Source organism: Pangasianodon hypophthalmus, chromosome 18, assembly GCF_027358585.1.
Source record: "Pangasianodon hypophthalmus isolate fPanHyp1 chromosome 18, fPanHyp1.pri, whole genome shotgun sequence".
In the NCBI taxonomy this organism is placed as follows: domain Eukaryota; kingdom Metazoa; phylum Chordata; class Actinopteri; order Siluriformes; family Pangasiidae; genus Pangasianodon; species Pangasianodon hypophthalmus.
Genome location: NC_069727.1, coordinates 11769062 through 11794560, shown reverse-complemented (window position 1 = coordinate 11794560; position 25499 = coordinate 11769062). Strand labels below are relative to the sequence as shown.

Genomic DNA, 25499 nt, shown 5'->3' with positions numbered 1-25499 from the left:
CGCGATACTAAAAGATGATCTCGCGTCATCAAAGGTACACAAGAAAGAATGACGAAAAACACACACACGGTTCTACACAGATAGGCGGTATAAACAGTAGAGCGTGTGAATACGGGAAATCATTATTTAAAACGGGTTTTCGTCTATATACGGTTTGTTTTTTGGTTGGTTGAAAATGGGGAAAGCGGATTTCCTAAGTCCTAAGGCTATTAGTAATCGGATTAAAGCGAAAGGCCTGCAAAAATTGCGATGGTACTGTCAAATGTGTCAGAAACAGTGTCGAGATGAGGTAAGTTTGTCTTCTGAACCCTATACAGCACTGTGGTCAGCTCTGGCTGTTCTCACTGTGCTTTATCAATAAATTACTTACCTACTTACTTCTTAGTCCCAGTCTTACTTTCATTCCACACAGTGCTTCATTTGTTGATGCATTTATTATTTTATAGAATTGAAAAGATTGAACAGATTTCCCTCTGTGTGTGTGTGTGTGTGTGTGTGTGTGTGTGTGTGTTAGAATGGGTTTAAATGCCACTGCATGTCAGAGTCTCACCAGAGGCAGTTACTCCTGGCCTCAGAGAATCCCAGCCAGTTCATGGACTACTTTTCAGAGTGAGTCAACTTCTTCTTAAAGTTAGAAAACTTGTAGATGTTATTTTTTTTAAAAAGATTTATCTTCTTTAAACATTGTCTGGTTAATCTGTCTCCTGTACCCATAGTTAAAGGTGTACAATGATAATTTACATTTTTTTAAAAGCTATAATGTCCTCGGAGGTGAATGTGTATTCCAGTGTTTTCCGCCGCACATCAACCCTCAGAGGTCTATGCCCCTTTTTTGCCCATTATTTCTGAATAAATAATTAAAACTCCTCTATTTCAGATAGATATATGGTGTTCTTTCAGCATAGATAGGACAATGTGAGTTTTATTTTCAAGTGTTTCAGGTGACAGTATGAAGTCAATTAAAAAAAGATTTATTTATTTCTGTATTTGTTTATTAAAGAAATCTACTCATTTCACACAGTGTAATTTCACATTACATGCCTCACTTTAGTGTCTTGTCTTTGGTTGCCAAAAGCCTTGGAATTATTTTACTATTATTTTACTACTATGTGTACTATGTCACAGTATGTTATGTTTACATTCACAGCAATTTATTATATTGTTATTCTTTTGCACTACTGTTATATCTGATACTTTCATACTCGAACTGTATACTGGTTGGCGCTGCACTGTATCTTACTATGCCTATTGTCCTGTTTTGGTAGTCATTGTACGGTCTTGTGCTGTTTGCACACGTTTGCATGTGCACTTTATGTAGTAATGTGTAGTCTCTTGTAGTTCTGTGTTGTTTTATGTAGCACCGTGGTCGTGGAGGAACGTTGTTTTGTTTCACTGTGTACAAACTAGCTATATATGGTTGAAATGACAATAAAGCCACTTGACTTGACTACAATATCTGCGTTTTACTGAGAGCAGTCTTAATCCAAATCAAAGCTGTGCCACTCATTAAATAAACACAACAAAGATATGTTTAAAAAAAAAAAAAAACAATATTTGCCACCGAATCATGATCAAGGTGCTCAGAATGTCACTCAACAGCCAGATCTCCAATTCATTCAAGTCACAGCTATGAATCTTGTTGTGTTTAATGTAATGTCAGTGCTTTAGTGTAATGTTTAATGCTTTGTGATTGGAGTATTTATGCTCTACTGCCCCCAAGTGTACCCACTGTTTCCCATTACCCCATCCCTGCATGCTTCTTTATTCCTAGTGCACTGTATTTATGTCCTGTACCGTGTTTATCATGCATGTACTGTGTGTTGCACCTCGGGTCCAGGAGAAACACTATTTCATCTCACTGTGTACCACACACTCTATGTGGTTGTGATGATGAATAAACATCTACTTGAATTGCTCTAATAGCTCTAATTCCTTTTCCTCAAATCTTATAGACACAAAGAATAGTCAAGTGACCACAATAAAAGCAAAGACATCAGTCATTTGGTTAACCGTCTTATTTTAGCAGATGTATAACCAGTCAGAAATGAACAGAACTTCTAGCCGTGCCTCTAAGAACATTAGGTTGTGTTGGTGCCAGTTTTGTGGAGGTACCGAATTTTTGGTACTGGAAACGTGGCCAGTGGAAAAAGCACCATTCTGTGGTTTCTTGCTCAGTAATGCATTGATGCTTCTAAACCTGTGTTGAGATCTTTAAACCTCAGACTCATATTAATAGTATTTCTCTGTTTCTTCTTCACAGTGAGTTCAAGAGTGACTTTCTGGAGCTGCTAAGAAGACGTTTTGGTTCGATTACACTTGAAATTCTTTGCCAAAATAGTCAAATAGAAAACTTGTTTTATAATTTTTTTTTTGTCATTTCACAGCATTTTTTTATTATATAATTCCTTATATCTATGTTTCCATTTTTGAAGGAACAAAACGAGTTCACAATAATATCATCTATAATGAGTACATCAGTAATCGGGAACACGTTCACATGAACTCCACTCAGTGGGAGACTCTGACAGATTTCACTAAATGGCTGGGGAGAGAAGGTAAACACTGGCTTAAAACTCCCCCTTAATTCTGCGATATTATAAGACTAGGACAGATTTAATCAGCTCAGCAATGTCTCGTTTCATTTGTGCATTTCCGTGTGTAGGTTTGTGTAAAGTGGACGAGACGCCCAAAGGCTGGTACATTCAGTACATCGATCGTGACCCGGAAACAATCCGCAGACAGGAAGAGCTGGAGAAGAAGAAGAAGCAGGATCTGGACGACGAAGAGCGCAGCGCCAAGTTTATTGAAGAGCAAGTGCGACGAGGCCGAGAGGGCAAGGAGCCAGAGGTGTGTGTATGAGATAGATAGAGAGAGAGAGAGAGAGAGAGAGATGGTCTGAGATGTTATCTTTACCGTTCTTTGTTTTTAACTTACACTGGCTTGTTGTATGTGCAGGAGGAACCTGTGTTTACTGAACTGAAGAGGGAGAAGGAGGAAGAGAAAGTTGCCTTCAACCTGGCTGGTAGCGCCGCTCCAGCTAAAGCAAGGTTGCATTCAGTCATAGCAGTAACATTACTCCACTTATACATTTATGTAATGATGTGTGTTTTAAGATATTTTATATGTCCATTCTAGCATTGTCCACACTGTCCACACTTTCTGTTCCACAGCACATCTCTGGGTTCAAATGCCCTTAAAATAGCAGCATCCGGTAAAAGAAAAGACACGTCTCAGGGTGCCGACTCCAAGGAGAAGAGAAAGAAATCGGCACTCGATGAGATCATGGAGGTAGCTGTTCTTTTCCCAATCGATATTTAATTAATTGATCAGAATCAGAACACTTATCCGAATCAGGAGTTTGTCTAGGTGCTGGAGTTGACAACAGAGAACACAATTCACAAAATATACAATACGCAATGTACTATAATATACACACCATTTGTTGTTGGTGGGGTTTTTTTTTTTTTTTTTTTTTAAAAAAACATGATATTAACTCTGTGCCTGTCAGTCCCAGTATAGGTGTAGCCTTCCCCTTTTCCAACTCCTCACTCATTCTTTCTGATTAAAATCATACTATTTTGCATCAAATCAAATCAAATCACCTCAGGTCAAAACAGCTTTACTGTTTTTGTATCAACATGATGGCTGCTTTAAATGTAGCTTTATTACATTTGTATATGATGCACATTATATGGCCTCAGAAGTAGATCCACACCCCTAATCTAGAGTTTGTTTTCTAGAGCATGTCTTCTTATAATTATAGATGGAGGAGAAGAAGAAGAAATCTGTGAGGTCAGACAATTGGATTCGGCCAGACATAGTGGTCAAGGTCATCACCAAGAGGCTGGGAGACAAGTATTACAAGAAGAAAGCAGTCATTCGGGTCAGTCAGCACTGTGAGCATTCCATGTCGAAGTGATTTTTGGAGTAAACAGATGTTTGTGATAAATGTGCGTGTGTGTGTGTGTGTATGTGTGTTTACAGGAGGTGCAGGACAAATACACAGCTATAGTAAAGTTGATCGACTCAGGAGACAAACTCAAACTGGACCAAAGCCACCTGGAGACAGTGATCCCAGCACCGGGTAACACCGCACCCTTCCACAGCTAGATCCAAAAGTCTGAGGCTGCTCTCAAGAACTGCTTTCATTTCAGCATTTCAGAAAAAGCTAGTAGAAAATGTTACTCAGTCAGAATAGCCTCTATTTGCTTATTGCTTTGTGAGTCTTCACATCTTCTTGCTGATTCTCAATTTTGAGAGCAAAATAAAACTTAAAAAACTCAAATTGATTTGAGTTACACACAATTCAAAGGTTTTAAATAGCTGTATGAACTGACACTTGGTCTGAAAGTGTAGTCTGTTGCAGTTCACTCTTGTACATTACATATCTATTCATAGAGTGCTTTCATAAGTTAGGTGTGTGTTGATTTTCTTACTAAAATGCCTATTTATTCAGTTCATTCGGCAATCAATCTTTGAATTGAAACCTGGTTCTAAACCTTTTGCCAAAAAGTAAATTAAGTGATTGTGTTCAAAGATACAAGATACAGAGGCAGAAGTAATTATGTCTGGAGCTTCACGCACTGGGAAATGTGTGTGAAATATTTTGCTTAAAAAAGCATCAGTGAGACTCAGTAATTTTTTTAACCATCACTAGTTAGTGAGAAATAGCTGGAATCTTGATTGAGAAATATAACTTAACCTTAACTAAGAGGCATTATTATCTTATAACATCAGAGAGACAGTTGTAGCGTAGCAGTAAGCCAGTACATGTATGCAAGATGGTGATTGTGTATATCTGAAAAGATTAAATGTGAACTGTGTGTATGGAGCAATACAAAGTCGGTAAAAAAAAAAAAAATGGGGCAAGTATAGAGTAATGTAAGGGGACGTCTCTAAGGGGAGATGTCACAGTTTTTGAGTATTAAGGCTAACCAATTTCCATGTTCGTGTCTTAATTAAAAAAATAACCTTAATTCATACCAAAAAGGTGGGTTTTGCATAGCAGTCTTCTGGATTAGTAAATACCTGACTGAAAAGCTGAAGGAACAGACCTGTCTGTGTTTAACGTCTACATGCTGCTGCACAGAGACGAATATTGCATGAAATGGATTTGCAGACATGGAAACCTGACAGACAGGGATGTTTTGCCTCTGCCATGCCATCTAGTATTTATAAATTTTAATCTTCTAGATGTACATAAGGTACACATTCAAGTGTGTGAATAATGCCACTCGTGTTCCTGCTGCAAAGACATGTATAAACTAGGACGTAGATATAAACCAGGCCTTAAGGTTCTGCACTAGTGGCTAAAAAGTTGAGTTCAAAACCAAACTCTGCCAAAGAGCCCCCTTGAGTAAGACCCTTAACACTCAACTCAGCTCGGTGCTTGAATTTGATTCTGGCTCACTAGATCACACTGAAATAAATGAATAAATGAAAACAGGTACAATAGTTTGGAGACTGACTTTTGGATCTATTTAACATATGCCTCTAGTGAATAAAGCATGATTAATTATCTGTTCTCTCTCTCTCTCTTTCTTTCAGGTAAGCGAGTTGTGATTGTGAATGGGCAGTATCGGGGCATGGAAGCCATCTTAGAAGGCATAGATGAAAAGAATTTCTCTGCTCAACTAACAATAGACTCGGTAATGTATAAGCTTCATGGGTATGTTAATGCAACATTTGGTTTTACAAAACTTTTCCTAATTTACACACCTCTTGTGAAGCAAATGAAGTCGATCAGCCAAGACATGTTCCGTGTCTGAAGTGTGCTTCTGTAGTTTTGAAATGGACCTATGAGGCTGATGTAGCTAAAGGAGTAAGGGAAGCGTAAAGCTTCTCAAAATACTGTGAGTGAAGGAAGCTTATGCTGAAATCATCACGCACAGCTCAAAAGAATGAGGACATAAGAATCATTGTGTTCTATTTCTTTGTGAAAATGTTGTAAGATGTAAGAACCATAAACGTTTCCCTGCGTATGTCAGTCAGAGGTGTGTATCTCCAGCCATTGAAGGCTTGGCCACTGTTTAAATTATTTATTCATTGACTCATTGGTCTGTGAGAGTCGTTTCATTTGTAAGTGTTACAATGTAAGATTTTTTCTTGCAGTTGTGGGTTACTGAGTTTTCCTATAACCAGATCCATTCATGGTAACACATAAATATATGATAAATGGTGCAGATTAGTTGCAGTGGTGGATGGGTCTGAATTTCACTACATCGTTGCCCTCTTCTGGCAAAGCACTACTAACAAAACATTACTCACATGCACTGTAAACTAAGCCGCTTCATTTTCTATCATTTGATAACTTTTAATGTAGTAATAACAATTAGAAAGAAACTGTATTTAATTGGTGTATATTATTATTATTGGTATACCGTGCTGAGTTCATATCATTTGCCTCCAGCACATGGTGTCAGAAACCATATAAGCAAGACATTTTGAGATTTGTGGCAAGCTGTGATGATTTAGTTCTGTACAATAATAACCTAATGGCTGGAAGCTTCTCTTAATTAGCTACATTAACCTCGTAGCTTCAGCATAAAACCTGTGACCCAATCGTCGCACACTACACACAGCTTTGCTGACTGACTTCATCTGGGCTAAGTGGAAAAATGTATGAAGCTCATTTGTGTGAAAATGTTGCTCCATTTTGCAAAAGATTACATTTTTATATATCAAAACTTTAATCTATGTTAACATGCATGTTAACTTTGCACTGTCATTGTATGTATGTCACAGGGTGCTATGAAGGGGAAGAGAGTAGAGGGGATCCCATATGAAGACTTCTCCAAGCAGGCGTGATTTTTAATTTTTTTTTTTTCCTCAACTCTCCATCACAATCATTTTCCCTGCATCCTCTACTGTGTCAGAGCATTTATCAGGGACACACACACACACATCCTGCAGTTCTCTTTGCTGAACACATGAACTACACCATGTACTGAAACCAACTTGGAAAAAAACAGCCTTAAACAGCAAGTTTTAATTTTCTTTGATTTTTAATAGGTAATATCAGGATTGTCTGTAATTAAAGAGTACTTGATTGTAAGGACAGAATGTATCTGAATGGATTCGCATTGAGATTTAAACAGAGGAAGACTGGATTGCATGAACATTGTACACTGAACAATGTTAAATTGTTTCTCAATTAATCTGTTGTATGTAAAGCACCACCTTTCGTTGCCACCAATTTTTCCATGTGTTTCTTCTATACAGTTCTCTTGTAAAATGCAATTTTAAAATACACTTTCTTATACAATTTCCCCTTCTCTCGTATAAATTTCTGATTCCTACCGACCCTGTTCACTCCTTTTGTGCCAACACACTCACACACATTCAGACAGGGGGGAGGAAGCTGTCCAGGTTGGGGACAATATAGCTGGTGTAATGGCCATCGATGAAGCCTTTCCCGCTGTTATGGACGAACCAGCAGTGCACATCTGAGCCTTGCTTCTTATCCCACCGGTAGTCCTTTTGCTTACCCCTATTTAACACACACACATGAAAGGAATGTGTTTAGAAGAACATAGCATCAGCTGTATTGCACTGGGACATGTTTCATAATATAATAGAATCAGAGATCAGAATTGTATAATCTGTGTAAAATGTATTTAGACTTAATGCTGTATATTATGGTAGGGCTCGTAACATTATTTGATGCATTAGTTAAATTAACTTAAAATCAAATGAATTAATGTTTGTTGTTTTATAAACCAATTTATACCCTTCTGTAATATCATTTTTGCTCAGGTGTGGACTTATATTCAGTCACCATTTGAATAAATGTTAGTGCAGTTCAGATGACATGTTAACTTATTTAACATTACTTTTTGTCTATTAGTGTTAAACATTTGTTAAAGTTAATTATACCACAACTGTTTATTCTGATTGGTACAGCTCGGACACTAGTTCGACTACAAGGTAGCCACTACTTTCATATGATCAGGATACTTCTAACATAGATCCGGTTATTTAGTGAGAGCAATACCTATTGCTATGGAAATTTGTTCTCTGGTAGAGGGTCAGATTAGCTAAGTTAGCTATCCTAGCTAGGAGAACTCTGGTCAGGGTCACAGTGGTTTAAATTAGGCTACTTGTTTGTTTATATTGTGGGAAATTGAACCAACTGAATTCATTAGAAAATATCACACACAAAACCAAAAATAAAAACTTTTTTTTTCCCAGGGGCAAAGTGGCAGGGTTCATCCATCCATTTGTTTGTTCTCTGTACCGCTTGTCCTACACAGGGTCATGGGGAGCCTGGAGCCTATCCCAGGCTCAGGGCACAAGGTGGGGGACACCAACCCATCTCAAGGCACAATCACACAGTCACACACCCAGTCACACACTATGGACAATGCCAATCAGCCTATAATGCATGTCTTTGGACTAGGGGAGGAAACCCCTAGTGCACAGGGAGAACATGCAAACTCTGCACACACAGGGCGGACGTGCAAGGCAACAGCAAGGGAACCCCGGTAGGGTTCATATTTAATAATAAAAAAAAAAACACCCTTTCAGGTATAAGCCATGCCTACTTCAGATTTAAAGATACAGATACAAAAAATTGGAGTAATAAACAGACACAGATAGTGGCTTTACATTACACACCTAGTGGGGAGTGTGGTGTGTACTACCTGGTGACCATGAGCTTGTTGCCCTTCACTTCCATGGTGGCCTGTTTCTTCTCTGGTTCTGTTCCTTCATGCAGGTCGTACACCTTAATGCTGGGCTCATTAGAAAACTGCCCTGTTTTATAGAAAGTCAAACATTGGCTTATCAAAGACACAACTTGTCCATGGCACAGACACTTTCAAAACACTATGTTCCTATTGCATCTTCTTGCTAAAAACCTCTTCTTTTATTTCATATTACAAGTGCATTTGTTGGGGTTCTCAATTTTTTTTCTGTTTTTTTTTTTTTTTTTTTCCCACACAACCCAATACACACAACCCAAGAGCCTGCTTAAATAATAATATACAGTAGATTCTATCCTTCTTACTAATGGGTCAAAAAGGAGAGACCTCTTTTTTGGTGTTCATTTTGCAGAAAATGATTAGTATTCAAAAATATCACCTCTGTTGTCTCCAAACATTCAGAATAGTCCACATAATAATTGTAATAATTGTAAGAATATTACTTGCTTATCACTTATTTACCTGGCAATATATCATTCATTCATTCACAAGCCTCATTTAAGGGAATGCATTATATATTATTATACCATGGCCTCAGACAATACTCAGAGGCTGGAGCGACTCTGCTACTTTCTCACGTTGGGCCTCTTCTAACATACATTTAGTGAATTATTTAATCACAGTTAGGAGAATTAATTCTTCTAAAACTACACTATGTATCCATGTTGGAATGTAACCATCACTATTTACACTATGCTATCGCTTTGGCTATTGTGCCTTTAATGGAATATAAGAAAACAAATCACTTACAGTAATAGTGTATGACAATGTCAAAAGTGATAAGAACAGACTAGAATTCTGTAGCCATTGTATAAGCGAGGCAATGCCTGTCAGTATTTGGACTTTTCATGATATTGCAGCACTTTGTTGGGCATTATTTCGGATTTAACTATGATACTGATATATGTCCTGAAAAAAACAAAGGATATGCAGTATATGTAACTATGGTTCTATGACTAATTCGAAGACCAGGTTGCAAAATGAGTGGAGTTTTCCTGTGTACTTGTTTTCTAGCCAAGTACTAATAGCAAAGTTCTCACCTCGTGACCTCACATGAGTAGCCTATAAAAGGCCCCTGCTATGGCACACGTGTCCTCTGGCTATTCTTGTCAACCTGAGTGACCCACATGGCCTGGCAGTCCTCCACTCAGTCACAGAACCACATTGCATACATAACCTACTGGTCTCCTTCTTTATGTTCCAGACCATCAGGGTGCTTTCCTTCTAGAACTAGTGGAGATCATATATCAAAGTTGGTAGAAGGGTTGGTAACACTTCGTCATGCATTCCCCAAACAGTGCATTTCTTGGAAAGCGCTCACAAGTAGTTAATATTTTTATCTATGGAGAATGATGACCAGTCAAAGCATTGACATTGCTCGTTCTTGAGGATGATACTCACACAAGTGTCACTCAAGTCCTTATTGCGGTCATAATGCTACTTAGGATAAGAAGTACCCAAGGTATTGCTAGTGCTTTCTATTGAAAGTGAGAAACACTCAAGGACTGATACATAGTTGTGTCAGAGACTCTCTCAAAGTCATCCACAGCCATTGAGTTACATTTTCACAATTGTCATTATGCTGCAGTTAGGTCAAGGCTGTGTAAGTGCTTGTCGAAGATGCTCTAGTCCTAAGCAATTTGGACATTGAGCATGTCCATCATCCAACTCCATCAAGGCTTGTCAGAACAAGCAACTCACCATTGTGCCCTAAAATACAGGCACTAAAGAAGGTGGAGAATGCAAAAAAAATGAAACAATTCACAGTTTAAAATATAGGAAATTTGAAATGAATTACTCTGTGTTCTCAGCACCATGCTGCTGCACACTAACACAAACAATAGGCCACATGTCTTCTCTCTTAGTCAGTGACGAATATCGCTAAATCATTACTAAAGTTACCGTCATCCAAAGTACACAACAACACACTCTCCTTGATGGTGCAAAATTTAGCAACAATTTTATACAATCTTTCTTGGCAGCTGTGAGTACTTAACTAGTAAACAAGCACACTGGGAAACTGTCCTGGTTGTCCAGAACGTACGGAAGTAGAACATAACCTTTTCCTCTTTTTCTGCCCTACACAAAATAAACATTTTTAAAACTTCATACGCACCGATGAGGCCGTGGACCTGGGAGGAGTACTGGTTAGTGCTGGGTGTGTAGAAACCCAGGAAATCCACATTAAACGGATGCTTCTTCCATACACGATGCAGCAGCACCATCACTGAGAGCTTACCATCAATCGTCACAGTCAACTTGCTCTCCTTCTCAATGGAAACTATTGCCCTGATGTGCAAACCGAATGCATGTGTTATGTAATGAGGTCATGCAAATACAGTGTGGAAAGTGATTGTAGATCTCAAAAGTGCTGGAAAAAAAAGGTTTTTTTAATGAACATTCTAGTACCTCTTAAGGATAAGATTAGCTGTGGCTCCCCAGGAAAAAGAGTGATTGTTTTTGCCTTCAATCAGGTGGATCCTGCTGGTGCTCACCACAACGTTCAACCCCACTGCTTTGGCGTAGATGGAGATGGTGCCAAAGTATGTGTTCAGTTTGTTGTTTTTCATTTTCTTGCCACTCACCAACTGGCCATTGATTGCAATTCCTGTATGAAGGGATATATAAAATTTTTTACAAAAATATGTTTTGTTGAATGACATTTGCTTCTCTTGTTTTGTACTGGAACTATGAGGATAGGATAGCTAACAATAATGTAAGTTTATAATATATGCTGCTTATATACAAATATATGCACATGATATACTGTATGTTTGTTTCAAACTATATCTGGTTCTTCATCAGTGTCACACAGACTTGCCAGCATATTAACACTGAGGTAGCCATCTTGGACTACCAGAATTATTTTCTTAGAAATATAGTGTTGTATAGAATTGTACTATACAGCTGGAAGTGATGAGACTGATGATGTAATTTGACCTTAAGGCAAGAAAATACAGGTAGAAACACCAATTTTGTTTATGTCAACAATTTTTCAGATTTTTGGATACATTTTGTCTATAACATGTCTCTTAAACTGCAGTAATAAAACAATTAAAAGCCAACACTCATTTACACAGCATTATCTTAAACTGAGCAACTTTAATAAAGGCTTTAGGTTTCACCCACCTTGAACATCATGTCATATCATCCCTGAAAAGCTTGTTTCCTCATGTATGTCAAGTTATGTGACATTATGATATGCATGTCAAATTCCTCTATAAACCTTATAAACCACACTAGAGTGAAAACACATGAAACCACATTGTATTTTTTTTTCTATGAATATGAATAGAACCAGAAATTGCAGTTTCTAGATTTTTTTTACATATTAATAATTTGTTAATTTTCCTATTCATCCCCTATTTAGAAATAGAGGAATTTTGATTTTTATACTGAAAAAACAAACAAACAAACAAACAAACAAACAAAAAAAAAAACAATAACAGCTCATAGTGTTTTTCTGGTTAAATAATAAAAAATAATTTCCAAAAAACTCTTTCTGTCTCTTTAAATTGAAATAAACACTTTATTTCTATCATCATCCAAAGACTAGATTTTTTTTATGTTTTATTAAGAGTGCAGATTTATGCATATTTAACTAGACAAAGCCTGATTTGCTTAAATAAACATAAATTCCTGAGAATTTTCTATAGTGTCAATTTGTGAATACAGACGTTTACATTGTTTTACATTATACTTTTTAATTGGTCATTTGAAGATAATATATATCTAAACTATGTTTTTTGAAGCAAGTATATAAAAAGTTGGGAATGAATTTGCAGAAAAGATTTTGAGATTCCTTTACTGAGCCACATAACTCCAGTATAACCCTGAAGAAGCAAACTTCCAAAATATGTTTTGGATGATCAACAATACCAGGGGTAAGAGTCGTAACTGGGTGAATTAGATTTTTTTTTTTTTTTTTGCCAAAACTATTCTAAGGGCAGGGGAGACCTGGTGCATATTAATCTGTCTAAAAAGGTTTGAGAGTGGTACCTGTTCCAGGGTCAGACACCAGGTTAAGTATGTGTCCTGGCTTGGAGTCAATGTTGAAACAGATGTCCATGTTGTTCTTGGGCAGGTGGACAATGAAGTGAGGGTCGTTCTCCACTGCAGTAAGTAAACATCAGCATGTTTATGAGATCACTGAAGCTATAGATCTGTATATTTGTATACACTGCCAGACAAAGGCTGTCAAACACCTGCAGTTTCTTGTGTTTTATTACTGGTGAAGCACTAGACTAGACACAGCAGACAGACAAAACAAACAGATACACAGCAGACAGACAAAACAAATAACATTTAAATAAGGCATCAAATCCTAAATCATTGTATTTAAGGATTTATTAACTGGCAGCTCTCACATCCTAATGGGACTGTAGTGAGTGCTGTATTAAAGGCACTTGTAGAATAAATCAACTGAACCTAGAGATAAAAGACAAATACACTGTAGGTTATGTGCTACAAATCCTAATTACAGTAAAATATATTTTGTTGTTGTTCTCCTTCTTTTGGCTGCTCCCGTTAGGGGAGCAGGGGTGAGCTTTGCCTATTTTTTGGAGTTTTGTGGGCGTCCCTAAATGTGAATCAGCTGTGCGTAAAAGCATAAATGCGCTTGGTATTTGATGGGTGTTTGGATTTTTGTCAACATATGCATGTCAGTACAAAGAAAATCAGCATTACTGAAACTTCTGTACATCCGATGGGAATTTTTAATTTGCTTTAGGCTACGAAAACATTTACACACAACTTTACTAAAAGATTAATAAATAAGCCCCATTTATAACATAAGAATATGCTAAAATACTAAAATACATACTTTTGACTATGTACTTATAAAGCATAAAATAACAAGTGATGCTGCAGGATGGCAGTTATCTCACTTGTCTTAACCACAACAAGCTTGACAAAGATCATCACTTTTTCAATGACCTTCAGTAGATAGTATAGTATTGTTTAGCCTATCCATTGGTGTAAATCCCATATAGTGTTTAAATTCAACTCAACTTATCATTAATTATCATGTTGAATCAGATGAACTGGAGCTGGAAAAACTGTAAAATGTGCAGTTCTGTGGGTCATCAGATTCTGACTCGAGCGTTTCAGTGTCTCCACTGCTAAACATGTCTACCAAGGTCGAGGCCAGCTTAACTTGATCACAATCAAGATTACATCAAAGTTCAGTGTAAAGATGGCATTCTCCCCATCTCTGTTCTTAAAACACTGAAATCCTTAACATGCTTTCCAAGTAGCCACCATGAAGTAAACGTACCGACAGTGACTGCAGGCTCCTCTCCTCTAGCTTGGCTCGGGCCTGGTGTTACACTAAGCGATGCCCATGGAGGCGGGACTGAAGGAGGTGTACTGTACACATGCACAGTTTTACTAGGAACTACAGAGGAAGAAAGAGAGGGTGAGAGTAACAGAGAGAAGTAGTAACACTGCTTATAGAAAACATGAAAAATAAACCTAAAAACAATTACTTTTGCGTAATTTCTATTCATTTAACTTTACATATAACTGTTCCTTGTATATTTTTCTTTTATATCAGGCACCTTAAGATTTCAGTTAGTTATATTCCCCACATCAAGCCACGCAACTCCACAGCACCGGGTAATATAGAAGCACAGGTAACACTGTACAATACTGTTCAATAACTCATAGGTAACTATGCAGGAACTAAGCAGGAACGAATGAGTAGTTCTTCATTAACACCTATATTATTACTATAAAATACTAAGACCTACTAGTTAATTGCTCAGTAAGCATGTTAGCAGGAGTTCATTATAAACTATGCAGTAATAAACTGAGCCTTAAACAGTAATTACTGAGTCTTACATTTCTTCTGCAGAACTACTAGCTAACTATGGCTCTTTTATAATAACTACTGATTAATTACTGATCATATTGACATTAATTCTCAATAGCAGAGCCTTACCTTCTTCTTGGAGATCAACCACCTAATATACCTCAACCTATTCCAATACCTTAGTACTGAAAATGTAAATATTTGTATGAGTTTTTTAGGTCTCCTCAGAGGAGCACAGGGTTGTTTTTAAATTAGCCAATCAAGGTCTAAAAAGAGAAATTGATAACAATTTCTCATGTGCTCATGTGGAACTGTATTGTTAAGTGTTACCAAAACATATACAGTACATCTGAGCTCAACTTCCATGCGTACTCACCAAACATTCAAATGCACAGTTCTACATACAAATGAAAAAGTACTGTTTTGTATGGGGATTGTTAAATAGAGTTAAAGGGCAGAGTATAAAAGTTCACAATACAAAATATGTATGTTTAACACTAATCATCATAACTAAAAAAATGATGATGATGATGATGATGAAGATTATTATTATTATTATTACTTGCTCCTGAGCAGCAGCCCTGTCTGGGGTCCCTGGGTGAGTCGGCCAGCAGTCTCTCGGGTCCGTCCTCACTCTCCACCAATAAAGCAGTGACAGGAGTTACAAACTGATGCTCCACGGACAGGGCGAGAAGCCGCTGTGTGATCTTTCGCTTCTTTGCTGCTGTGGGTGCCACAGAGCTACACAGAAACATTCACAACATTAAGCAAAAAGAAGGCAGACTGGATTAAGACAGTCAGACAATAAAGCCACTGGACATTATTTTTTGAAAGAAGTTGCACAGATTACATATGGTTTTATTTTGGACATATAATTTTGCTGTAATTTTATTTTGAATAAATTTAATCTCAACTAAAAGTACAAATCTACTGGCATCCCATTTACAGTGCCACTTACAGAAAAAGTATCAGATTTAGTCACTTTTTCCAAGCTATTCAAGAACATCTCATGGAAATAATCCAAAACATTGTATCTTTAGGACAACATATGCTATAGTTAACTAGGCTAAATTTTTCACACAGAAAACAGAAATGACTAACAAATCAGTACAAAAATATTTGTAGGACTTCCGTAAGTTTATTTGAAGTCTTACTATGTGATAACAAAAAATAAGGTTAATCTAAATCTAATCTAAACACTATTGTCGTCTTACCGCTCTGCCAACAGTTGATTGACTGTAATGTAGGCCCACATCTGGCGGGCGAAGCCAGCAAACGAATGTTGATGTTGGCTGAGCAGTGTGTCAAGTTCCTGGAGGTCTGCCTCTGTCTCAATCATTAGGTCAAGTGTGGCCTTGATAGGACAAGAAACAATACATTTTACATCTACAAACTCTACTGAAAATGTGAACCAAGAATTCTGGAAACACTGTACTTGTACTAGTATTACGACAACTTAAAATGTTAACCACTGTAATTTCAAAAGAGAAGAAAGGTTTACAGATTTAGGCAGATTTTGGTTTGGTACAGATTTGGGCAACTTGACATAGAAACACACAGGATAATAATAATAATAATAATAATAATAATAATAATAATAATAATAATAATAATGACATAATAAATGAGAAGATATTACACAAATGAAATGAAACAACAAAAATCTTACTCTCAGGTACATTATTTCGCTTGAAATATGCTTAAAAGCTGTTTAAAATGGGGCTGATCTTCTTTTGTAAATAAGAGTGAATAGTATTTCTGCATTGCTTTGATAACTGACTACAGGACTGAGCATGATCCTCTTTTAACAAGTCTTATATAAACAATATAAACAATATTCTCAGTTTCTCTGACCACATACAGTATACTAATTCTTACACTATCACTGGAGTGTTACATGGAATTTAATGTCATCTTGTTTGAAAATATTACAACCGTTCCCTGGTGCTAAACTAATAGTTATGAGAGAATGAGGGCTTACAGCAGAGGCAGTGGTGAAACTCTGCAATGTGGTGGACCCACTGGGCTTGAGTTTGCCAGCAACAACCAGCTCTGAGCCTTTGAAGAACTTATCGAACTGATTCTGAGTGACATCCGTCACAGAGTCCTCGGGGAACTGGAAAGTAATCTTCCTCAGCAGAGGGGATGACACCTGGCTGTAGAACGTCTACAGATAGACAGACAAATTATGATTATATCACAGTGTGGCTGAATTCTCAAATCAGAAGGAATGGATTAATTAACCGCATGGCCATGACAGTAGTTCTAGCTGTAAACATAAAGGATAGGTTTATATTAATGTGCTAGTTATAATCCTATAGTAACAGCTTATACGCAGGGACTTGTATGGTGAATGCTCCACCATAATATTCAAGGGCTAATAATAAACAGATTAATAAAAGTCTTGTTATTTAACAAAGAAAAATGTATAATCATTGATATCATGAAGCTTCCTTTTAAGAAACATTTATGTAATATTTATGGAAGGAGTCTCAGGTGTCAGTGCTTTGTAACAGTCAGTAAGTTTTCCACCATGACAGAGTGTTCAGGGTAGAGGAGTTTGTGCTTTCCAGTTTCACGGTAACATGACAATCTCCGTTTATTTTGTCTTATTAACTTCAAGAGTGAGAAATAAAGGCGGGTGAAGGAATGACTGTTTATAGCAGCTATAACTGGACCTAACTTGTTTCATGGCTGTTCCTAGCATAAATGTTACTAAAAAATTTCAAATCTGTGATGTGCCATTCATTAATAAATAACTGTTGACAAATCGCTGTAGTATAAACAGAATTAAACACTCTGAAATCATGTTGTTATACTGAAATAATCCACTTTGGAGTGGTAATATATTCGTTTTACAGTACAGTCTGATGTTTGTTATTCCTTACTTATCAGTGTAAGGAAAAGCTTCCTATAAGGTTGCAATCCGCCCCCTTAAGTTACACCATATTCATTTTCCCAGGTATAAAAGGTATAGCTGAGGGTACCATCTCAGAGTTTGTACCCTGAAACATATTGTTTAATGCATTTGAGAGTGTATGGACTGATCACATATTTGTATCTAAAGTATTTTCCCCAAATTAACAAGACTGTATACATTGAAATTCTGCTCTAAACTCATTGAAGCAAATTAAAAAAATGGTATGTTTGTAGTACTATTCCAATTATTAACGCTTGGATTGGATTCTGCACAGGATAAAAACGATGATGAAATATAAAAACTTGAGAAAACAGTGATAACATAGATATAGAGATATAATGTGCTGTCTTATGTGGATGAAGAAAATAATAAAAGTTGGTCTTGGTACCTTCAGCTGCTCTGAAGCATCGTGATTAGCGTAGATCCTCTGGGCCACGCCCCTGTTTTCCATGGCGATGCGTTCCAGGAAGTCGAAATCCACATCAAAGCCGATGCCGAGAGAGAAGAGAGAGAACTCCTGACGCATGACACGTTTTATGTTCTTCTGAATGGTGCTGAGCTTTATCTCTCCTACGTTGGATGAAGTGGGACAGGTAGATAGCGAGAGAAGAGACTAAAATACAAACATTTGGAAAATGATCGCTGGCGTCTATAAAAGATGGAGATGATTCACTGCAGACGGTATTTGTAAAGCTGCTAAATGTGTATATGTAGGGGTAGGGTGTGTGTGTGAAGAATCCTCACCCACTGTGGGGTCTCCATCAGACACCAGGATGATCATAGAGACGGAGCGCTGATCAATGAAGCCCTGATTGTGTGCCTTCACAAGCATCTGCACCGCCTTCAGCAGAGCCTCGTTGATGTTGGTGCCTGAGGTCAATGTGAAATACGGAAATTTCAGAAAAACGCACTTATTAACTTGTACCTCTTTTATTGACTTGCGCCTTGTTTACTGGCCAATTAACTGCTTCAAATTACTTTCTTATAACTTACATCTATTTTAGCTTATTTCTTTACTGAAAGCTTTACTGTTACAAATTTATTGTTTCATTATGTTGTGTTTTAGAAAAATTCAATCCTTTTTTGCTCAGTTTGTTGGCATTCTCAGCTGCATTGCCATTGACTTTGCATTTGTGCATCCTCAAATCCACAATCCTGCATCGATCAGCACCAGACATTCGCCATCTTTTAGGATGTACAGATTCCCGAAAGGAATCAACAAACAAGGTGATAGGTGGCGTCGAGGACAAGGATACACAGCTGCTTCCTATGTTGAAAAACCTAATAATCTTCATATAACTTTACAAAATGGTTACAAATAAAATCTGCATATGAAAGTCAATGAGTCAGGTGATGAGCAAAATCATACTTAGGCTCAAACATCATGTAAGCATGTGATGCACACATGCAATCATGTTTTGTATCTGTACATCACATGCTTACATGATGTTTGAGCCTAAACATGATTTTCCTCATCACCTGACTCATTGACGTTCATATGGAGATTTTATTTGTAACCATTTTGTAAAGTTTAAGGTCTTGTCTTGCACGTATGAACATCTGTTATACAGTTAGCCTCATATAACTGGGCAGTGTCATCGATAGGTGAATTCACTCATGGTAAGTTGCATTAACGTGATGCTTCAATAAGCAAGGATGTGTCCTTTGGTAAATATGTTTGTAAGATTCCACCTGTCCTTCTTTCTTTTCCCTGCTCATTTCTCCGCTCTCTCAGACAGACTAGCTAAGAAGCATGCTAAAATTCAGTGATAATCAGAACGTGATTATGGCTTTCACTCTCTCACTCTCACCTCCATTTGGTTTGATGTCCTGGATGTATTTCTTGGCTTCTGCCACCTGTAGAGAGGTTCCTGGGACAAGGTCTTCACTCCAGCAACGAACATTGTGATTGAAGTCAATGATGCTAAAATAGTCGTCCATAGTCAGGCTATCCAGGATAGTCTTCATGGCCTCCACTGTCTGTGAGAAATTTTGGAAAAGTAAGAGAAAAAATGGAAACAAAAGAATAGACACAAGATCAACTAAACATAAGAAGATTAAACAGAGAATTTGTAACATTTAAGCATGTAGATTCACTGAATCATGTTAGTATCGAAGGTAGATCTTTCCGAGCATGTTCTCACCTTAGTATTGTAAGAGTAATAATGAATAGGAGATTTTCCAGCTTATGATACTAGGGTCATCATGTGATTTGGTTCTAGTTATTTGTGATGTGTGATTCGTTAGTCGAGCAGGAGAAAACATCCTGTGATTTAGGAGCTGCTATTTAAAGCTATTATTTTTAAAGTTAATATTTTTAAATATTTTAAAGGTAGTTTAACTTTAGTTTAATAAGTATATATATATATATATATATATATATATATATATATATATATATATATATATATATTTATATATATATAATAAATGCTGATTTTGACAAAATAAAAAAAAAAAAAAATCTATGTAACCTGTGAGGTACAAACCATTTAAAGTTTTTTGTTATGTTAAATATGTTGCCAAAGTCCATATATGCAAAGTACCATCATTAAACGGAGGTTATAATGTGTTGTACTGTTGTGCCTGTTTGTTTTACTACCAAATTTAGTTTGCACTCCAACCACTAGGGGGCTCCAATATCACACTCTGTAACCCCTGATCAACGTTTCAAAGGTCACAATGTGCTGTGCTATGAGACCAGTGATCCTACCTGCTTCATCTTCAGGCCCCACATGCTGCCGCTCACATCGATCACAAACACAATGTTTTTGGAAAGAGGAGAGAGATTGGACGGCGCAAAGAAATTAATAAAATGTCCATCAGACACCTGCGAGAGGGAGGACATACATTTTTAATATAAATAGCTTTTTTTTTTTAAATGTCAGTTTTTAGTTAAAATTCATGTATATAAACAGGTGTACATATTAAAAATACTCAGCTATAGTAATGCATTGTTTAAAATGAATAAAAACATGAGTTTGTTCTTACCAGCAGTTCTCCTGCATTGCTTTCCCTCTCCACATCGTAATTGACAGTAAATACGCCATCCACAGCGCTATCAGTACAATTGCTACACTTGCGTTGTTGCTGCAGGCTGGGTTTGAACATCACATGGGCCTTCTCTTTCGTGTGTGTAATCCTAGTCAGGCCTTTAAAATGCTCGCCCAGTGTATTCGGTACCTCCACAAACTTGATGCCTTTAGGCTCAAATATATACACATCAACCTGAGAAAACACCATTTACAAAAATATCTATACATATTGCAGAGAACAAAATAGTGGATATGTATTGTTTGTGTTCGTGCATGTGAGTATGTGTGCGGGACCTGCAGGTGTGGCACAAGGCGACCCGGCTGTAGGTGCAGAGTGTGTGTGTAGGAACCCAGTTTCCTCTGCATCATTTCCTGATAGTGCAGCTCAAACTCCACCTTGCTGCCTCCAGGTACATGGACTTCTGTTTTAAAAGTCTCCATGGCCTGAGAGTTAGTCCTGAGAGAGAGAGAGCGAGAGAGAGAGAGAGAGAGAGAGAGAGGGAGAGATGGAAGGATGGAACAAATCAATCCATGACATATGTAAAATATAAATGTGTGAATGGCAGTGTGGACAGAGAGATGGATAAATGGATGGATGGATGGATGGATGGATGACAGAATGTACAGAGGAATAGATATGTGGATGATGTTTTTTCTGGATAAATGAATGGATGGATGGATAACAGAATGAATGGAGAATTAGATATATGGTACTGATAAGTAGCAGAGTGAACAGAGGAATGAGACAAAGGGATAGAGAGATAGATGAATGGATTTATTAATATAACTATGGATTATAATCAGCCATATGGATATTTTAAAAATAGAATTTATAGATGAATGGATAGATGACCAAGTAGACAGAGTAAGAGAGATATAAGTCAGTGGCAGAATAAAGAATTTGGGTGAGATTTGTAAGACTTTTAGCCCTGGTGCATTGTGGGTAATACCTGACAATGCCTGCAGCTTTGCCACGGGCTTTGGCTTGAGCGTACAGGTTACGAGCAACAGTTTTGTCCTTCACTGAGCCAACAAATGTGATCCCGTTGACATTCCTGACCACAAAGATGATACAAGAGAACAAAAGTATTTAAAATGTATTATAGATATATGTAAATTCTTAATCAATTAATCCCTCAAAATCACAGCTCATTAGTTATTCATATTAAACCATATGATTTGGTAACTACTATGAATTATTCAGTAACTGCAGTGAAGATAATAGGAAAAGTATGTAGTTACAAGAGTGAGGAATATACGTCTAGTCTTCCACAAGGGTCATAGGAGTTTAAGAGGTTAAATGAAATGAATTATACCACTGTTGAATTTTCATATCTGATTGTTCACAAGATGTTCTAATATGCTATAATTTCTATAGTAACAACTCATTCATGGGGACTCTTACAGTCGATGCTCCACATAATCTAAGCATAATAACAAACGGATTAAAAAAGTATAATTGTTGATATAGTGAAGTTTTCTGTAAGGATATGTTTATGTAACATTTATGGACGGAATTTCAGTATCAGCTCTTTGTAAAAGTCAGAGGTAAAGCTATTCCTTTCCTTTTCTACCACGGGAAATGATGGACGATGTTGTTCTTTGTGGTTTCTTGGTAACAAGCTGCAAGTCTTATTAATTTCAAGAGAAAGTGAGGGAACGACTGGTTATATCTGCTATAACGTAAGTGATAAGATGACCTAAATTGTTTATTGGATGTTCCACAACATTCAATGTAACTAGAAATAGATAAAAATGTATGGCCTGTTGTACTTTAATAAATAAAAAAAAGTAATTGGTAGTTGCTGTGGTAAAAGAGCAATAACACACTTTGGAATGTGCTGTTATAGCATACCCTATACATATCATACCGCCCTGTCATTGACTATTTTTCTATCACAGCATTTATGTTTTATTCTTTCATAACACAAACAAATAACACAATTTAACAGATCTAAGTATAGATATTTAGCCACTTGGATTAAGGATAAGAAATATCTCTAACTGTATTTTATGAGTCTATCAAGCTACACACTTAAATACACAATATGAAGGATTTATTATTTCATGCATGCATGTGTGTGTGTGTGTGTGTGTGTGTGTGTGTGTGTGTATGTGTGTGTGTTTGTGTGTGTGCAAGTGTTTTTACATGGTGAAGTTGTTGATAAAGGCTCGTTTGGGGATCTGCACATTGAAGCCGATACTCTGTGGGTTGGGGCCTGAGTTCACCACTGAACTTCTAACAGTGGTGTAAGCAAACCGTGATGTGATCCTGCTCTCAACCTTATAGCTCTTAACCGTGATATCATCTCCACGTACAGCCTACAAGAGTGTGAGACACACAGAATATATAAAGTAGTGCAAAAAATATAAATAAGTTTATATTTATGATATTTAAGATAGCTTAATTTGGATAATAGACATATCAATATCACAAGTCATATACTCACACTGTAAAAAATGATATCTTAGCAAGTAAGAAAATATCTTAAATTTAGGTAAATTTAGCTAATATTTCTCTTTATTAGATTGTTTTTAAACAAATATAAGACCATTACGCCTATTTCTAGATTGTTTTAAATTGTCTTATTTTATTGGTAGATAATTTTGCTTATTTCCAGCCTTCAAAGCTACATTATCTGCTAATAAATAAGACACTTTAAAGCTTGATATTAGTAGCTGTGTCTCGTAAATATGCATAATGGTCTTATATGTGCTATATAATAATCCCATGATTAGAAATATTAATTAACTTTTCCTTTGTTCAATATACCTTCACTTGCTAAGATAATATTTTGCAGTGTGTGTGGATCAGCCTCTGCGCTAAATGGCAGGTCATGAGTTTTACGTCAGTGCCTTCAGTGTGGTTTATGCAACTGACAAAACTATTCAAATCAGATTGAATTTAACGAGATCAGTGTAGCCATTGTTAAGGATATACCAGTCAGCCAGTGCAACTAAAACATCACATAGATCATCATACCCAATAATAGCTCTTAGAAGAAATTATGTCACAGTTATACATGTCATTAAATAAAATTAAAGCTACGAAATGGTTCTGGTTCAAAATGTTATCTTTACAAAGATACAGAGCAGAAGTCAATAACCGCTGTGATGCTCAGGGCTCTGCAAACACAGCCATTGATTAGTGCATTAGTACAGAGAGATTCATAGAAAAGAGGTCAAACAACAAAACGACGGCTACCTCAAAGTCCTCTTCCTCTTCACTGATCAATATGCTTCTCTACAAATAAAGCAAAAGACACCAAATTTGACACAATATTCTTTACAAATGGGAAAGCAGGCATTTGGCATATGGCATTTTAAAGTGTATAATGATCTTATTTAACTACTGCTAGCAGCTATGTTCGGTGTTCCATCAGTGTTGTGAACCCAAACGTATTGACCACAGCTGTCAAGCCGTCGGGTCCAAAAGTCTGACTGCACTACCAAGAACTGTTTTTATAAATCCTGTAATCAAAAACAAAATACTCAGTTGATATTCAGAGAATGTAATACTCAAAACAAACACATTTTTGAGAAATAAAATATATCCTGTACATTCGTTTCATTTTCTTTCAAGCAGTATCTAGCACAGTGTTAACTGTTGTCTCTTGATAACTAACACTGATATTGACTCTTCTATGCTCTTCTATGTCTTATGTAATATTGAAAAACACAGTGTTTTGGACTTATATTAGTGAGCAGTGTCATATCTAAAGATAATGAATCAAATAATTGTGTTGAAAATAAAATCTAACAAAATTATACAGATTTTTTTATGATAACTGATTAAATTAAAAATAGTTGTTTGTAGTGCACACACACTTTTGGACTTTAATTGATCAAAACAGACTGAAATCATGAAGTGATATTCAAGAACAAACAGTTAATACTTTTGTAATATAATGATACAGGACAGAGGCGCTGAGGTGACATAGAGATTATATCTTAATAAGGTGTGACCACGGATTAACTTAAAATTGAGGCCACAAGATAATGTACTCCAGAAGAAAGTTTTATGATTGAATAGGATTTAATCTGCCATGAGTTAACTTTCTATTTCTTTCTACTTGTGGCAACTTTTGTATTTTCTTAATTTGACCATTGTGGCCACAGGAACTTAAGCATGGAGATGGCTGATAATATTATGGAATGGCACATAAAGACCTGCTGGAGTCATGGCATTGTGACATGGATATACCATCAGCCCACATCATCTTAAGCAAATTCTCAAAGTGAATAGACTTTTTTTTTTTTAACACGTTCCTGCAAAATAATAAACTGGAGGCCACTTATGATGTTCCACAACAAATCAAGTTGTGGTCTTAAGTTACACATTTTGTGGCCATGACTTTCGTATCTCGTGGCTACACCATAAATCGTGGCTGTGAGATACTTAGTTTGTAACCTGTAAATACTGTGGGCTCATTATGTTAATTCATGGGCATGCAGCAACTCCGTAATACAATCAGTAAAGATAAAAGTTTCTTGTACATGAAACACAAACACTTCTAAGAAGAACATTTATCCTCTTCTAAGTGTTATACTAGCCTTATTTGATGAGCATATATTTAATAATGTTAAGTATTATATGTCTACATTTACTTCTGTCGCTGTACAGACTGTTTCTTATATTGTCTACTCAGACAGTAATTATAAAGTAGAAAACACAAAAAAAAAAAAAAAAACTTACTCTGTATCTGGGACTTTCTTTGAGATGGTCATCATGATCTGACTAGAGAAACAAGAAAAACACAAGCATGTAAAAGTCTTTTATATAAACTGAGCTCATACTCAATTCCCAAAATCTGTCTGGTTCACTTACCACCTCATCTTCCCACTCTCCATCAATAATGAACTCAAACGCCGAGCTTTGTGAGAAGAGCAGGGCGACCAGCAGCAGTGCTGGGAGCTTCATGGTGGCCAAAAAGAAGAGAAAACTGTCCAGCAAAAGGCAAAACGGCCAGTGCTTCACACACGCACGCTCACACACACATACACACTCTGAGGCAAATTATCAGTCAGCA

General features: G+C 36.7%; 2 protein-coding genes across 2 annotated transcripts; one reads left to right on the top strand and one right to left on the bottom strand.

The window, feature by feature from the left end:
- Nucleotides 1-31: 31 nt before the first annotated feature.
- Nucleotides 32-7266, top strand: kin (Kin17 DNA and RNA binding protein). Its single transcript, XM_026923243.3, has 11 exons — nt 32-289; nt 515-609; nt 2261-2304; nt 2433-2555; nt 2663-2847; nt 2956-3047; nt 3171-3288; nt 3764-3883; nt 3985-4084; nt 5548-5648; nt 6745-7266. The coding sequence occupies exons 1-11, from the start codon at nt 176-178 to the stop codon at nt 6805-6807; spliced, it is 1155 nt and encodes a 384-aa protein (XP_026779044.3). The 5' UTR covers nt 32-175; the 3' UTR covers nt 6808-7266.
- On the bottom strand, nt 6986-25499 carry itih2 (inter-alpha-trypsin inhibitor heavy chain 2). The gene is made up of 20 exons (XM_026923242.3): nt 25298-25499; nt 25166-25207; nt 23675-23713; nt 22619-22791; nt 21420-21524; nt 20764-20926; nt 20426-20662; nt 20148-20264; nt 19246-19414; nt 18179-18304; nt 17823-18004; nt 16496-16681; nt 15729-15868; nt 15077-15255; nt 13978-14097; nt 12702-12815; nt 11112-11310; nt 10819-10991; nt 8643-8754; nt 6986-7489 (listed from the first exon to the last, which is right to left on the bottom strand). Exons 1-20 carry the CDS (start codon nt 25388-25390, stop codon nt 7342-7344), a joined length of 2817 nt encoding a protein of 938 aa, XP_026779043.1. The 5' UTR covers nt 25391-25499; the 3' UTR covers nt 6986-7341.